General features: G+C 36.5%; 1 protein-coding gene across 1 annotated transcript in view; it reads right to left on the bottom strand.

Annotated features, from left to right (window-relative positions):
- Positions 1–15071, bottom strand: part of SLC38A11 (solute carrier family 38, member 11) — a 61619-nt gene extending 46548 nt beyond the window's left edge. The window contains exons 1-4 of the mRNA XM_011991012.1: positions 14809–15071; positions 12292–12366; positions 5181–5315; positions 4171–4236 (exon numbers count right to left, since the gene is read on the bottom strand). Coding sequence (XP_011846402.1) covers positions 4171–4236; positions 5181–5315; positions 12292–12352 — 262 coding nt within the window. The 5' untranslated portion in view covers positions 12353–12366; positions 14809–15071. The remainder of the gene's footprint in view (positions 1–4170; positions 4237–5180; positions 5316–12291; positions 12367–14808) is intronic.
- Positions 15072–16476: the final 1405 nt, after the last annotated feature.

The following is a 16476-nucleotide window of genomic DNA, read 5'->3' as shown; positions in this document are numbered from 1 at the left end:
AAGACACTACTGTTTAAATTTTGAGCTCATATTAAATTTCACTCAGAGATCATGTCATTATATTGTTGCAATGTCTTCAGTGGTACCAAGTCATTGTGCATCAATTTCTGCATAGTCTAAAGTCTACAGAGATCCAGTCTTAAATAAGTGAATGACTGTGGTAAGAAAATAAAAGCTGTTATCCTAAACAATGACACTAATTTTCTTAGATGGCTAATAAACTTACAAGAAAGTTTCAAGAAAGAAATTTCAAAATGACATAGGTTTTTACCACATATATGTATTATATATATGGTTAATAGATTATTAGTATTTTCTATATGTATAGTGTATATATATGTATATGATGTGTATATACGTGTATGTGTGTACATATATATTATATATATGGAATGGAATATTTAATTATTAATATTAATGGAATACTTGAACTCAGCCATAACTAGTCATTATAAAATTAAGAATTGAAACAAAACAGGAAAATCAATTCCAAAATCCCTGAACTCACTATTTACAAATTTGTGAACATAATTTGAACCAAATTATTTGTGTATCTATTTCTATTTACTCTTTACACCTTTTGCTTCACTGGCAAAGTGAAGGGCTAGATAAACGCTGACACAGACTGCTGTGATCAACAGGTAGGAGCCTAATAACTGAGGATCCCATTTGCATAAAGGATGTTTTTCACTAATGATCTAATGATGAGATCTATTACCGAAACGGACCTATCAAAAATGCAACCAAGTATGCATTTTAAATGTTTAAACAACAGTAAAGAAAGGTGAAAATTGAAATTTTTGAAAATAAAATTTTTGTAAAAATTTAAAAGCATGTAAACATACTATTTTTTTGCCAACATTTCTTGTTACTTTGACTTATATCAAGAGCTAAGGTTTTGGCTACCAGAGAAAAGTATAAGCAATTGCCTACTTGCCAATTTATTAGTGATGTATTTCAGAATAAAAGTAGAACTTTGATAAGAATTTTATAGTATCTGCTTCTAAAAATACTCTGGCATAATATTATGCCTCACAAGATATACAAACAGAGTGAACATTATAAACTGTCACACCCCAAAAGGGTGAAGATGCTGTAAGAATAAGGTTGTGTTCCTTGCCACATGACCTACATTTTTAAAAATCATTTTTGATTATTACAAAATTGATAACCTGGAAGAGGGCTTCAAGGGACCATTAGCCTGTTCTATAATGTTTTGTTTTTATGAAGAGTGTTATACATACATTGCTTGTATAATTAAAAATCAATAAAAATTAACAATCAAAATTTTTCTATCAAGGGAAGGTAAATTAATTATGGCCACTCTAACTGTACAGTAGGTACTGTACAGAATACTGAACTTGCATTACAGCATTTATATATTTATGTTTTGATATGAGAATATGTTCTTAAAATATTACTAAGAGAAAGAAGCGTGTTACAGAACAAGATGTATGATGTTATATTATTCTTACGAATATCTGAAATTACATGTATTCTTAAAACTCTGAAAGTATACATTAAAAGATAAAAGGAAGGATGGAAGGAAGAGGAAAATCAGGAGGGGGTTGAAAGGATGGTTACCACCTGGTTGTCCCAAGAGGAAGAGATTATTAGTCTTTTCTATTTTCTCCATTTTGCTTGTCTGTGTTTTCTAATATTTTTCCAATAAATCGGTGCTACTTTTTGAATAGGAAAATACAGTAATAAAATATATTTTTAAATTAGTAATTCTCTTTTGAAAAACTTTAGAGGTCAGGTGAGATGGCTTATGCCTATAATCCCAACACTTTGGGAGGGTGAGGTGGGTAGATCGTTTGAGCTCAGGAGTTCGAGACAAGCCTGGGCAACATAGCAAAACCCCATCTCTACAAAACCGGGCATGGTGGTGTGCACCTGTAATCCCAGCTACTTGGGAGGCTGAGGTGGAAGGATCACCTGAACCCGGGAGGTCAAGACTACAGTGAGCCAATTATGCCATTGCACTCTAGCCTGGGTGACATAGTGAGACCCTGTCTCAAAAAAAACAAAAACAGAAACAAAAACAAAAAACAGAGAAAAGAAAAACCCTTAAGAAAAACCTTGAAAAATAACACAGAAAAACCGCCACAAAAATCCCATGGATCTCATGATTAAAAGATAACCACAGTTTATACATAAAAGTATTTCTTTCTTATTTTTTCTTACTTGTATATGCAAATAGAAAATTTACATAATTTAGATTATATCATATGTCTTGTATTATATTCTGACCACTTTCCCTTAGCATTCTACCCACTTATGTGGCCTCAGCTTATGCATTCATGCTTTGGAGTTTGGGGGCTGGCACAGAAGCTACAGACAGTTCAGGGTAACAAAAATCATGACTAACAGTACTGGGTAAGTCTACTGTGTGCTAGGAACTACCTGTCTCACCTCTTTTGCTTCACACGACTATTCTATGAAGCAGATGATATTCTGATTCATAATTTAGAGATGAGGAAACTGGAACTCGGAGAGGACAACTAACCTTCTCAAGGTCACACAGCTGGTCATTAGTGAGTCTGTGATTTGACAGCTATGTCTCCATGATCTCAAGTTCCACTAAACCATGTGTGAGGAATAGGTGTACTTTCTGGCTCTAGATTTTGTTTCGTTTTGTTTTGTATGTCTCTAAAGTGAGTGATTCAAGCACTAAGAGGAAAGGTGTTTTTGCATCAATCTCCTCAACTGTAATAGCAACTAGAGAGAGTGTCACAATGAAAGAGGGATTATGTAGCTTGGATGAGAAGCTCTTCAAAGCAAAAAGACACATGATCTCTGAATTATTCTAAAAACTATGACATAGTGAAAAGTTGAACAGGGAGTGGAGTTGTAGCAATATGTTGAAAAGGTCTACTTGAGAATGTTCACACTGGCTTTTTTGCAATTACCCTAAACTGGAAACAACACAAATGTCCCTCAACTGGGTGATAGATATACTATTGTACATCCATAAAATGAAATGCTTCTCAGAAATAATTTGTTAAAAAGAGCAAACTACTGATATATCTAAAGACACAGCTGAATCTCAAATACATCTTTCTAAATAAAAGAAGCCAGACTCAAAAAAGCTACATATGGTATGATGTCGTTTACCTGGCATTCTGAAGAAAGCAAAACTATAGGGAGAGAAATCTCATCAGGAGGTTGGCAGGGGGAGCTGGAGATTAGGCTTTGACAACAAAGAGAAATGGGGGAAACTGGAGGGAGTGATGGAATTGTTCTGCATTATTTTTATTATTTTTAGAGACAGACTCTGTATGTGGCTCACACTCCTGGGCTCAAGCAATCCTTCTGCTTCAGTGTCTGGAGTAGCTGGGACTACAGATGCACGCTACTGTGCCTGGCTTGTTGTTCTGTATTTTGATTGCAGACGTGGTTATGTGACTATATGCCTTTGTCAAAACTCACAGAACATAAGTTTTTGGTTTTGTTTGTTTGTTTGTTTGTTTGAGACAGGGTCTCACTCTGTTGCCCAACCTGCAGGGCATTGGCATGATCACAGCTCTCTGCAGCCTCCACCTCCTGGGCTCAAGTGATCCTCCCACCTCAGCCTCCGAAGTAGCTGGAACCACAGGTGCAGGTACCATGTCCTGCTAATGTTTGTACTTTTTGTACAGATGAGGTTTCACTATGTTGCCCAGGCAGGTCTTGAACTCCTGAGCTCAAGCAATCCACCCTCTTCTGCCTCCCAGAGTGCTGGGATTATAGGCGTGAGCCACCATGCCTGGCCACAGAATATAGATTTTAAAGGGTTAATTTTACTCTATTAAATTATACCTTAATACAAATAATGGGTAAAATAGTCTGCTTGCTTATTTAAGAAATCACATAGTTTAAATAGTACATGAAAAAATATTAGCCCAGAGAGCTGGTGATATGAAGCATAAAAAATTTAAAAGATAAAGTATTCTAAGTATATAAATAGTAAAAACATTTTTTCAAACAGCTAAATAAGAACTAAATTATGTATAAAAGCAGATCAGAACTTTAAAATCAAAATGGATCACGGAAATTGTGAGATACCTGAAGTAATCCAATAATTTCACTTTCAAATTTTTTATTTATAAATTATTATGAACCATGTTAACTATAAATAACTATATAAATAAATATATTTAAATCCTCACAATTTTTATTTTGACTTACCTCCTGGGATTCTTTGAAAAACTTTGCTCAAAGTATCTCCAGCTATTATATTGTAACTTATCATCGCTAAAAACATAATTAAAATAAGAGTCATCAATAAGCCATCACATATTTCATCCTAAATATTTTGAAAGCAATCACTTATTACTTCCCAAACATTGGCATTACCCTACTCCTTTCAAATGTATATTATGATTACCCATTTGGACAACTTTAAAGATAACTGGACAACAGATCTATGGCAGAGTATCAATTTGTATTAAAAAAGGATTTTCTCTTTACAGGTTGATTCATCTCAGAATACCTTTAGGTAGCAAGTTCTGCTAGTTATTAAAAACGCAATTTATTTTGTTGTTAAAGTTCAGTTTCCAAACCTCTTTTCAGGAACACATGTACTGCCTAAAGTGAGGAATAATAATAGAAAACTTTGAAGGCACTAAAATATCCCCTCCATTGAAAAAGACTTTTTTGGGAAATATATTCTTAGCTTTCTGTGGAGACATATGGAACTAGTGGTTTGAACAATACCTTCCATAGTACTGATTTTTAAAAATGAAGTCAATTTGGCCATTGGCGAATATTAACATTTCATTTTTTAAGAAGTGTTAGGTGACATTCTCACCATTATGGTATAAACTTTAAATAGCACATTGGCCTAGTACATGGCTTCCACAAATCCTTAGCATTTTTTTTTAAGTATTAAGCCTTATAAGAAATGTGTTATTTCTCTTATTCGCTCTTTGTTCTAGATCATTCAATTTTTTACCAAGTACAGAAAGCCCAAACATTAACTCAGTGAAAATAACCCTCATTTTATTTAAAAGAAATAGAAAATAAATCAAAAGGACCAGAAAGTAAGGAAGAAAATGGTTAAAGAAGTAAATATTTAATTTGGAAAAGATTTCAACTGCTATAATGATATTCTTTAAAGACTATTAAAAGTATTTTATTCAGAAATGACCATATGCTTATGCACATAATTGCAATATTTATCTTCACAATCAACTTACCTATAAAAGGATACAAAAACTGAAGAACAGAGAGAAGGATATACCCTGGAAAGCCGAAGGTTTTATTGACCAAAGACTGGTAGGTGTCTGTTCCGGAGAGGGCCCCTCCTTTTATCAATAAAACGAGGGAAAAGTCTATGGCAAGAATATCAATTAAATAAATGTCAGATTACACATAATACAAATATTTTTCATGCTTTAACTTAATTACCATTGAGAAAAAGGGAAATTTTAAAGAAGCATTTAATTTAATGTTACAGTACTAGCAGAGCCAGGCTTTCTTTTCATAAAACATTACCTTTTATGAAACAGTAATGTTTCCAGTTACATATTTTTCAATCAAGATGCAAATATATACTTAACATACCCATGCAAAGAATAGGGCAGAAAAGAAAACAGACTCAAGTCTAACTGCCAGTGTTCCATTTTACTTTCCTGATGTAACCAGTGCAGCAAATATCATCAGGTTGAGGCTCAATTTAGGTATGTAGGTAATCAAATATTTCATAGGTATTCAATGTGTGAAGACTGAGAATTAAAGGTGTGGTAGCATTAAGAAAATAATACATTTAGGAGAGTCAGAGCATTTGTTTTATGATATAATAAAATTAGTAACTTTATTTTATAGTTATTATGGTTAAGAAAGAGACACTCTATGAAATTTTGCTGTTGAAATTTACATTTGTGGCTGGCACAGTGGCTCACACCTGTAATCCCAGCACTTTGGGAGGCCAAGGGGTGGATCTCGAGGTCAGGAGATCAAGGCCATCCTAGCCAACATGGTGAAACCCCGTCTCTACTAAAAATACAAAAATTAGGCAGGTGTGGTGGCGCACACTTGTAGTCCCAGCTACTTGGGAGGCTGAGGCAGGAGAATCGCTCGAATCCAGGAGGCAAAAGCTGCAGTGAGCTGAGATCCTGCCACTTCACTCCAGCCTGGCAACAGAGTGAGACTCTGTCTCAAAAAAAAAAAAAAAAAAAAAAAAAATTTACATTTTAAGAAACTTCAATTGAAGTTAAAGATAGATATATACAGAAATTATATAATGAAAAGACAGTCTCCCTCACTGTATTCATTTAACTCAATGTTTTTTACAGAAAGACACTGCAGTTGTATTTGGTACACAGCTACACACAATGTGAGATACTTGTTCTCTTTTTTCTCTTTCTCATTTTTATCCATTAAGTAATATGGAAATGCATAAAAATGCAAGTCATTATAATATGATTTCCCCTTGATTCCCTCCCAGGTCAGTGAAACTTCTTTCAACAAGAGCATCAGTGATCTCCAAGTTGATAAATCCAATTGATACCTCCTAGACCTCACTCTTATTTGCTCTTTCGGAACACTGTTTTTTGTTGTTGTTGATCATTCCTTATTTTCTCAACCATTCTCCTTTGGCCTCTGACATCTCTTTCTTGTGGTTTTCTTCCTACTTTTTTGGTCATTTAGACTCAATTTTTCACCAGTTTCTTTCACTCTGCTCAAGCCCTGGATTCTTGGACTTTTTTTTTTCTCACTTTTTTATTTTTCTGAGATGGAGTCTTGCTCTGTTACCCAGACTGAAGTGCAGTGGCGCCATCCTGGCTCACTGCAACCTCCGCCTCCCGGGTTCAAACAATTCTCCTGCCTCAGCCTCCTGACCAGCTGGGATTGCAGGTGCCCACCACCATGCCTGGCTAATTTTTGTATTTTTAGCAGAGACGGAGTTTTGCCACGTTGGCCAGGCTGGTCTCAAACTCCTGACCTCAGGTAATCCACTCGCCCAGGCCTCCCAAAGTGCTAGGATTACAGGTGTAAGTCACTGCGCCCGGCCTTTTTTCTCACCCTTCAAGATGTACTAGTGTGATCTCACTTATGCTGTGGTTGCAATTTTCATTCAGATGTTAATAACCTCTAAATTTGTGTTTCCAGGTCAGCCCCCCTTCAAAACTTCAGACTTCTACAGCTAGCTGCCTAATAAATATTTTGCCTTGAAGATCTCATAGACATCTTACTTTTAAAATATATAAATTCTAATTTGGTTATTGGTTCTGGAATTTGATTCTCTATCCATATTTCTCCAATCTGTAATTAGTATCAACAGAAACTTGAGAATTTCCCCAGACTTATCTTATTAATCATTAACTTATTTTATTACGTTCTATATTCCTGTGGTTACTAAGTCTATTAACGATTGCATCAGAAATATTCAAATGTAGCCCCTAATCTGTAATCTTGACTTGCCTTATGGTAGCGCTTTGGACTTCATAATTTCTTGTCTGGAGTACTGAAATAACCCACTAATAGTTCTTTTACCCACCAATCTGGCCCCCAACCAAGATACCTTTGATTTCTCCTCCCTACCAAGACATTCTGAGCATTCTCCCTCCACCAGGTGGATCTGGCCATAGATTACTATAAAACTAATTATGTCTTCTGCTTAAAATATTTCAGGGAGACCCATTAATGCCTTTGGATAAAAATTATTTATAGCTGTGTGACCTCGGATGAAAGATTTGAGTTCATCTGTAAAGTAAGGCAATATGGTACCCTTGAAGAGTGGTGTGAGGATTATGGTGTTTAAATATCCACCACAATGCCTACTGTCTTCTAGAAGCTGAGTGGGAACTTACGCTATTTCTGCTTATTTTTGACAAGCTGCATGTGACGGTGGGAAAAGTTATTGTATTTGGAGTCAGATAATAATGATAACAACCATAAACTACTAGCAAATGCTTACACAATGCTTTTCTGTTTGGTAGGTCTTTTTCCAAATACTTTACAAATACTAATAAATCTTCACAACAACCAGAGGTAGGTGCTACTATCATGACCATTTAACAGATGAGAAAAGTGAGGCATGAAGGTTAAGTAAATTGATCTCTACAGAAGTAGTAAAAGAAGAATCAGGACTTAGGCCCTAGTAGTCTGGCCTCAGAATCCATGCACTTAATTAAAATCTCAACTCTGTTGCCAGTAACTTCAGACCTTGGCTAAGTCATTTTAACGTATCGAAGTCTCAATTTTCTCCTCCAACAAAGTAAAACATGAACACCTACCTCAGAAAGATTTCACATTATATAAAACGTGAACACTTACCTCAGAAAGATATCACATTATGGCTGCATTGTGCTCAGCATCTAGCTCAGGAAGTGGTAATGCTTATCATTACATGAAAGGCTTTCCATCTGCCTTTGCAAATCTCTCCAACTTCCCCTCTCTCCATTTGCAAACACCAACCCTGCACTTTGGCCAGACTAAATCATTTGTTCAGTTGCATTTTGCATTCCCACTTTTCCATCTGCTTCCATTTTCTCTGCTAACTCACTTTTTTTTTTTTATTATTATTATAAATACGCAGAGGAAGTGTCTCCTCCTCCCTAGAACATTCTTGCTCTTTTGAGGCTAGGTTAAATGCCAGTCTCTGTCACGTACATATTTTTATTATAGTATTTTTTATGAAGTACTATAATTATGTTTTGTTTTGTTTTTTTTTCTGCTTGACTATATTGTGAGCTTCAAAAAGGCAGGGATAATGTTTCTCATTGCTATATCTGGCACACCGGTGATCAGTATATATTTGTTGAATGAATCAATGATCAATATAGTAGGATTGCTAGATGTCTACCCATCGGATTCCAATTTAATGTGATAAATGACCTAATAAATACATTTTTATTTATATAATTTAATTAATTAATTAATTAATTTATTTATTTATTTATTTATTTATTGTTGAGACTGAGTCTCACTCTGTGGCCCAGGCTGGAGTGCAGTGGCGCAATCTCAGCTCACTGCAACCTCTGCCTCCCGGGTTCAAGCGATTCTCCTGCCTCAGCCGCCTCAGCTTCCTGAGTAGCTGAGACTACAGATGTGAGCCACCACGCCCAGTTAATTTTTGTATTTTTAGTAGAGACGGGGTTTCACCATATTGGCCAGGCTGGTCTCGAATTTCTGAACTCAAGTGTTCCACGTGCCTCGGCCTCTCAAAGTGCTGGGATTAAAGGGGTGAGCCACCGTGCCCAGCCCTAAGAAGTATTAATAGATTTTAAAATATCCTGCAAACACAAAGGACATATCAATAAATTCTACTTCCTTTGCTTAAAATTAGAAACTGCTTCACAAAAAAGTTGAATAATGCCTTGAAGGAAAAACAAGGTTTCACCAGGTAGAGAAGAAAAGGAATGTCAGGCAGGAGGACTATCAATGGGAAGATGGTGTGAAAGCTTATTCTCTCCCTGGGTAACAGAATTCTCTGGAATGGCTGAGAATGTCTGCATGTGACTGTTGGTCACAGAGTGAGAGGGCAGTTAGAATAATTGGAATGAGACTAAAAATGCAGACTATGGCCAAACTATGAAGGAATTTACATGTAATATTTTGTTGTTGTTGTTGTTGTCCTTACAGAGTCTCAGAATGTTTTGATTAGGGGAGTTTACAGAGTTCAGCCTGAGGTTTTATAAAAATAATCTGCAGCAGTATGGAGGACTGATCAGAAAGTAGACAGATGCTGGAGGCAGGAAAACTGAGCAGCAGCTCACTGGCCAAGAAGGAGAATCAGTGAGCTAGATGCTGAGAATAATGCAGCCATAATGTGAAATCTTTTTGAGGTAGATGTTCACGTTTTACTTTTTTGGAGGAGAAAATTGAGACTTCAGTTGGTTACAATGGCTTAGCCAAGGTCTGAAGTTACTGGCAACAGAGTTGGCATTGATTCTCCTCCTTGATTCTCATTGATTCTTATGTAATCTATATACAATTTATATACTTATGTCACAGAGAGGAGGCAGCCAATTTCAAAGATGGTATGAAGGCTTGTTGAAGAAGGGTATGGTTGGGATGAGAACGCTGAGCATTTAATAAAAGTTCAAAATGATCACTTAAAGGTAAGAATGTGTTAAGAATTTAGTCAATAATAAATGTAAATGCTTTCATCTGCTTATAAAATACAGGCTACAAATACATTCCCTTAACAGTCTTAGATATCTTAAGTATTAATTACTATAATATTTTGATCTCCCTTTAAATATATTATATGCAACTTTTTAAAAACTTCATGAATTAATCTATGTTACTTAACAGAGGAATTTTCTTTTAAATCATTTTGTATGCTCAGACAATAAAAATTATTTTACATTAATCAACAAATTTGAAAATCTTAAAGCAAACTAGAATTATTTGTTGTAAATTTTCATAATTCTTTTTGTTCCCCAGCATTTCACAAACATGAAAACAGAACTTAGAAAAACTTGTTTTACTGAACATACCTCATTAGTGGCCTTAAAAGGCAAAATAATAATTCTAGAGGCAAACCACTGATTAATTATAGCTCCAATCTAAAGAAAAATTCAACATTATACCCTACATGTAGATTTTGCTCTTAAAAGCCTAATTAAGAAAAAAAAATGAATCAGCCTATATATTTTTTTCAATTTTGTGTGGTCATCCTTTATCAGTTATTTAAGAATTTGGATCATGCAAGTAAATTTATGAGTTGGTAATTTTCATTAATAAGTAAATTTGCAACATGTGAATTTGCAAAGGACTTCTCACAGTTATTGTTATAGGTTTATATATGGCATTAGTTGAAAAAGTTATTCACATTATGATTTATTCATGTATAATATGATTGGCTTTAGCATACTGTTCATTCTTTTCAAGTCCTGAACTCGTGGATGACGCATATTTTTAAATTTTTTCTGCCTACCTGTTTACAATGTGTGTAAATGTTTACAATGCATTTAAATAAACGATGGTGATTATGGTGGAAATTGATTATTTGTCAGTGCTGATGGGAAACAGGAAATTTAAGAATGACAGGGACAAATCCTTGAATCAGATTTTTTTTTTTTAGTGTAATAAATGCCCCAATAAGTAGACTGCAATTTTTAAACACCAGCAACTCTTAATAAGCACAGAATTATAGGTGCTTACGTTATAAATAAAGAGCTGTAATAACTAGAAGCAGTTTAGGTCTTGAGGGTGGGGGGTAGGAAGAAGGCAGGGAGTTCAATGCCTGTCTAGCTTTGAAGTTGAAAACCATTTCATGCTTTACTGTCTCTTTGTCAGCCTGAGAAAAAATAGCTGAGTGTTGGGCAGGTCTTGGAAGCCTGAGGTTTTACGAGGGATGGCATCTTGGCAGGATCTCTAGAAGCAGAGCTGAGACAGACATTCCCGGGCAAGGGGTCTGTGGATGAAGTACTCCAGAAGAAGGGGAATTAGAGGACAGGGCAGGGGAAAGAGCTCAGCAAGTACTGCGGTGGTGGAGCACTGGAGCTCCAACCGTACCGCACATTGGTCCCTCATGGAGGCAAGGAGACCCCCTTGAGGCTCAGGGCAACACTCACTAGCTGGTAAAAGGGCATCTAATCCACCACAGCAGCAACTCCTGTGAGTGGTGCTTGTTTTCGATCATTGTCACCTCTTTCACAGTGATCCCAAGACAGAGGAAAGACACTGTGTTTGTCATAAGGTGAGATGGTGGGATGACAGGGCGGGGACAAGGACAACAAAAAGAGGAGATGATTATGAGTTGTAAACCCTGCATTTAAATGGGAGAGTGACAAAAGGTGGGTGTGAATGAACTATTTACATGAAGAAGCGGAAGCAGAACAGAAGATGTGATATAGAAGCAACTTATTGCTGCATTTAAAGATAGTAGCGGGCAGCGAGTGTGGGCAGGCATAAGCCAGGTGGAGAGGCTTGATGAGCCCTGCTGGTTGATCACCAGAACTTCAGTTCTACCTCTACAAGCAACAGCTGAATAAGGTTGTTCATCACATGCACCTGCCCACGAAGTCCTGCTGTCTGCACTTTCAGAGCACAGTCCTCTCTTAGCCTTAATGAAGCTTTAAAATGACTTCCCCATCTACTACTTTCTGCATAAAGTGAAAAAGGCACATGAAAAGGATTTAGGCTTGGTAACATATAATGCTCTTCTACTTTTTCTAATCTGTTTAAAGGATTAGTAGGAAAAGTAAATCTCCTCAGGCATAAATGCTTAAATTCTTTAGGATTCTTTGATGCACTTCCTAATTAACTAGGAAATTCAGTGGCAGCATGTGTGTGTGTGTGTGTAGTTATTGCACAATTGAAGTTGCAGATATAAGAAATTATATAGTATTTTACCTGTAACATATGAAACCCAGAATAAAAGCAATATTCCCAAAGGAAACCCAGCTTGCTTCATTGAATAAGGCAATCCTGAAAAAACATAAAATGCCCCACCCCTCACATTAACAAGAAAGCTAAAAATACAGAAACTCCCCCCTTCAATTTCTGCATATAATAGGTAAAGTCAATTTATAAACTTATATGACATACTTGTAAGTTGCACATAGGACAGTATTAACATTAAATGTTAGGCATTAATACTTATTTCAGAATAAAATGTTATTAGCTTAGGGACAAGTCAGGAGAACAAGTTTATGAGGTGATGGGATAAGAATTAGAAAGCAGCAAATGAAAAACAAATGCCAGTTCACACAAATAACGTTTACTTCAGGGTAAGAGTGACACAGCCCTGAAATATGTGGAAAATCATTACCTCAAATCCTTTCCTACCTGCTAGCCAAGAAAGCAGAGTGGATAATAAGGAGCACAGAAGGGTTATGGAATATTAAGACAGACAGACTCTGGAGTCAAAATGGGGCTACTATGTAGGAAAAAAATGAGAGAAAAATGAGAAGGCAAAAGTCTTTTTTATAATGCTGACAAGGGTACGTTTAATTATTTCTTGTAATTTTGGGGAAAATGGGCAACTTTAGATTATGGACAATAAAATATCTAAAACAAACACAGTTAAAATATTTGCAGCCAAGATTTTTATTCTCTGAAAAGTTTTCCCTTAAAGAAAAGAAAACAAGCCGCTGAGCAGGATTCAGTGGTACTGTTTAGCATTTCTGACATGGCTTAGCTTAGCATGTTCACATCAGGAATTAGCTCTAGAATTCTTCTAAGTACAGCTGCCCATACCTTCATTGCACATGGAGGTAGAATTGTAAACAAGCCTTTGTCCCTGTTTCCTTCTACTTTATCTCGGGTAATGCCATTTTATGTATCATTTGGAGAAAAAAAAAAAAGACTATCCATAGAAAAATGTAAAATCAGGAACCATATTAACTTGTGAAAAGTAAAAGTAACTCAAGAGTAAGAAAAGTAGCTCAATCCAGATAAATGTTTAATTTTCAGAAGATGATGACAGAGACAAAAATGTCACAACTTTATAAAACCTTGTATTCTCAAAAAAGTATTGCATTTTGCAGGATTTTGTTTTCTTCTTGTCTTTTCTGAGATAGAATGTTTTCAGGTACCAAAAAGAATAATAACCACTGAAAATATAGCTGCTTTTATTACTATAATGCAATACACTTTTAACTTTTTTCAGACAATTTCCCTTGCTTCTAATACAATGGGAAAACCTGAGCTATTTATTTCTTTTAATTCTGATTTTATGGCTCCTTTGCTAGGAAAATTATATGCATTTTCAATGAACAAATTTGCATTGTTGACTAAATGATATTTAAAATTAATATATTGTAATAATTTTGTACTTTAAAATTTAACATTGTATAGACAGGTAAAGAATGTATGAATTTAATTTTTCGTAAGATTGGTATGTTTTCATATTAAACTTTTCACCTCTAACATTTACAAATATCTGGAAGTTTTATACTTGTATAAGGTTAAAGAAAGATGACTCAAATAATGATGGACCTTTCAGTAAGTGGAAAAAAATACATTAGGTAACATTAACCATCAACCACACAGCCTACAGAAAAAAGATTCACCACCGCCCATATGCAGTTTCACCTTAATCTACTACATGTGGAAGATGCTCTTAACTGTGGAAGCAGTGTGAATTACAGCCCCATCTTCAGCATAAAAGACACGCACACATACAGTTACACTAGAAAAAAAGGAAGGCTTTTATGGAAGAAAATTACCAATTTTCTTATTTAAGTCTTTTTTTCTTTAAAAATAATTAATGAACACTAGCAGCATAGCGAGTCTTAAATTTTGCCCTTTCACTTAAAATTTAAACCAAAACAAAATACACTTACCTATTATACCAGATCCTATAATCGAGTTGACAACATTAAAAAGAGCAGCAGACTGACAGGTTTTCTCTTTATACTCATGTTCAGAAACAAGGGTTTCTCTGTCATCTAGATCTCTCTATTTTAATAGATAAAATAGCAATTATAAGTAAATACTAGCTCAGAAAATTAGAAAAGTAACAAATATGTAATGCAGGATACTAGCACGATATTTCTAGTAATAATAAGTAATGTCACTAATGAAAATAAAATAATGCCAGGATAACAGTAATAAAGAATAACAATAATGGCTAGTAATTCAACAGAGCTTGGTAAGCTAACTCCATCCTAAAATTTCCAGATTACAGCTGCCCCAGCTGCTAAGTACAGGATCTGTTAGGAATTTGGTGATGTGATTGTGTGAAATTAAATTGCCTGCTAAGGAAAAAAAAAAAAACAAAGTCAGATTAAGGCAAAACTTTTTCTCCCAGAGAACTTTTCGCGGTGCTAAACCAAGAGCCCTGGTGAAGGTAGGTGACCTGACCTGTTGCAAGGTGAATGAAATTTCCGGAAAACTGGCTTCAGAACGCCCAGTCGCTAGTTTTACCTGCGGTGGGATGACAGGGTCCTGCCTCTGGTAGCCCATGGCTGCGCGGTTGTCCTGAGGAGGTAGAAGATGCTGCGGCCGAGTTCCGGCTCGCATCCCGCCAGTCTCCCCTGCCACCTCGCACACAGCCGAGGTCCGCGCGCCGCCGCAGAGCTGCAGGGAGCCAGTTCCACCGGCGCCCTCTGCCCCGTCGGCAGGCCGCGAGGGCTGCAGCCCCAAGATCTCTAGGCTGTGACAGCTTGGGGCGCTTTTCCACCGGAGTTCGCCCAAATATAGTTTTCCTCCGGATGCGGAGATGCTGCAGGATGTTTCTGATCCGGGCTGCCCTGTCTCCCCGCCTCCCGCCTCCACACCCCCGCCTTCCTCAGAGAACAGGGAGAGCTACTCTTCCCCGAAGCTGCAGAGGACAACTTGTTCCACCCACGCTGCCCTGCCTAGATTGCACAGAGTTATGACCGCCTCGTTGCAGCTCGTTCCTAAATTAGCTGCGCCTTTGCTGGGTCCGAAACCCAGGTAAGAGCGCAGAAGCACCCTTGGGCCCGTGGGACATCTTCCCTATTAGCATCTCCTCCTCGCTACGCCTTTTCAATGGCAGAGACGACGGGTGAAAATTTGGGACTTTTATTGTAAATGGAAATGGAAAGACTCATAAGAAAATGAATAGCAAAACAAAAAACTTTCCTAGGGTTTTAGCAAACTTGACTACTGAGCATGCTTTGGTCAAACGCTTTCTGGTAACTTTTTAGAAAAAGGAGCCATAGAGAAAATGAAGGTGGATTGTTAATGGATTCAGGTAATGAACCTTGAAGAGGGAAAGAGGAGTACAAGGGTTTGGAAAAGGGATGGCACCTACAGTGTCTGAGCTAGAAGGAATCTTCAGTGACCACCTATACATTACAGATGAAGCAACAAGTCCAGAGAGTATTCAATATCAGAGACAGAATGCATAAGACAACAGTCTCAGGGTCAGTAAGAGCGGTGATATGCCATCATACTTACCAAATTCTGCCTTCCCTTGATATCCACGGGGGATTGGTTCTGGGACCCCTGCAGATACGAAAATCCGGGAATGCTCAGGTCCTTGATACTAAACGGCATAGTATTTACATGTAACCCAGGCACATTCTCCAGCATACTTTAAATCATCTCTAGATTATTTATAACACCTAATACAATGTAAATGCCATTTAACTAGTTGTTATCCTGTATTGTCTAGGAAATAAGAAAAAAAGTCCCTATGTGTTCAGTATAGACACATCCATCCTAGCCCTAACTACATTTTTGATCTGGGATTGGTTTAAGGCATGGATGCAGAACTGGGGATGTGGAGGCCAACTGTACCTAATTAAAGAGGTTCTGTTTCATACATATTTACTTATAATTATGAAAAAAAATTAAAACCGTGGGAAAACGAAAGATTTATAAACTTTATATACACTCTGCCATCAAATTAACAAATGTTAACATGCTGTCATATTTTCTTCAAATTGTAAAAGTAAACATAATGTCACAATAGGAACCCCCTTGACCTTCTCCATTCCTTTCCCTAGACCTTCAGCCCTGGAGTCATCGGTTCATCAAGTTAGTGTTATCTTTGCTATTCATGCTTTGTATTTTAATCTGTTCATTTATAGCCATAAACAATATATAACATTGGCTTTTGTGTTT

Source organism: Mandrillus leucophaeus, unplaced genomic scaffold, assembly GCF_000951045.1.
Source record: "Mandrillus leucophaeus isolate KB7577 unplaced genomic scaffold, Mleu.le_1.0 Scaffold389, whole genome shotgun sequence".
NCBI lineage: Eukaryota > Metazoa > Chordata > Mammalia > Primates > Cercopithecidae > Mandrillus > Mandrillus leucophaeus.
Note: the sequence above shows the minus strand (reverse complement) of the source record. Positions and strands in the feature narration are given on the sequence as shown.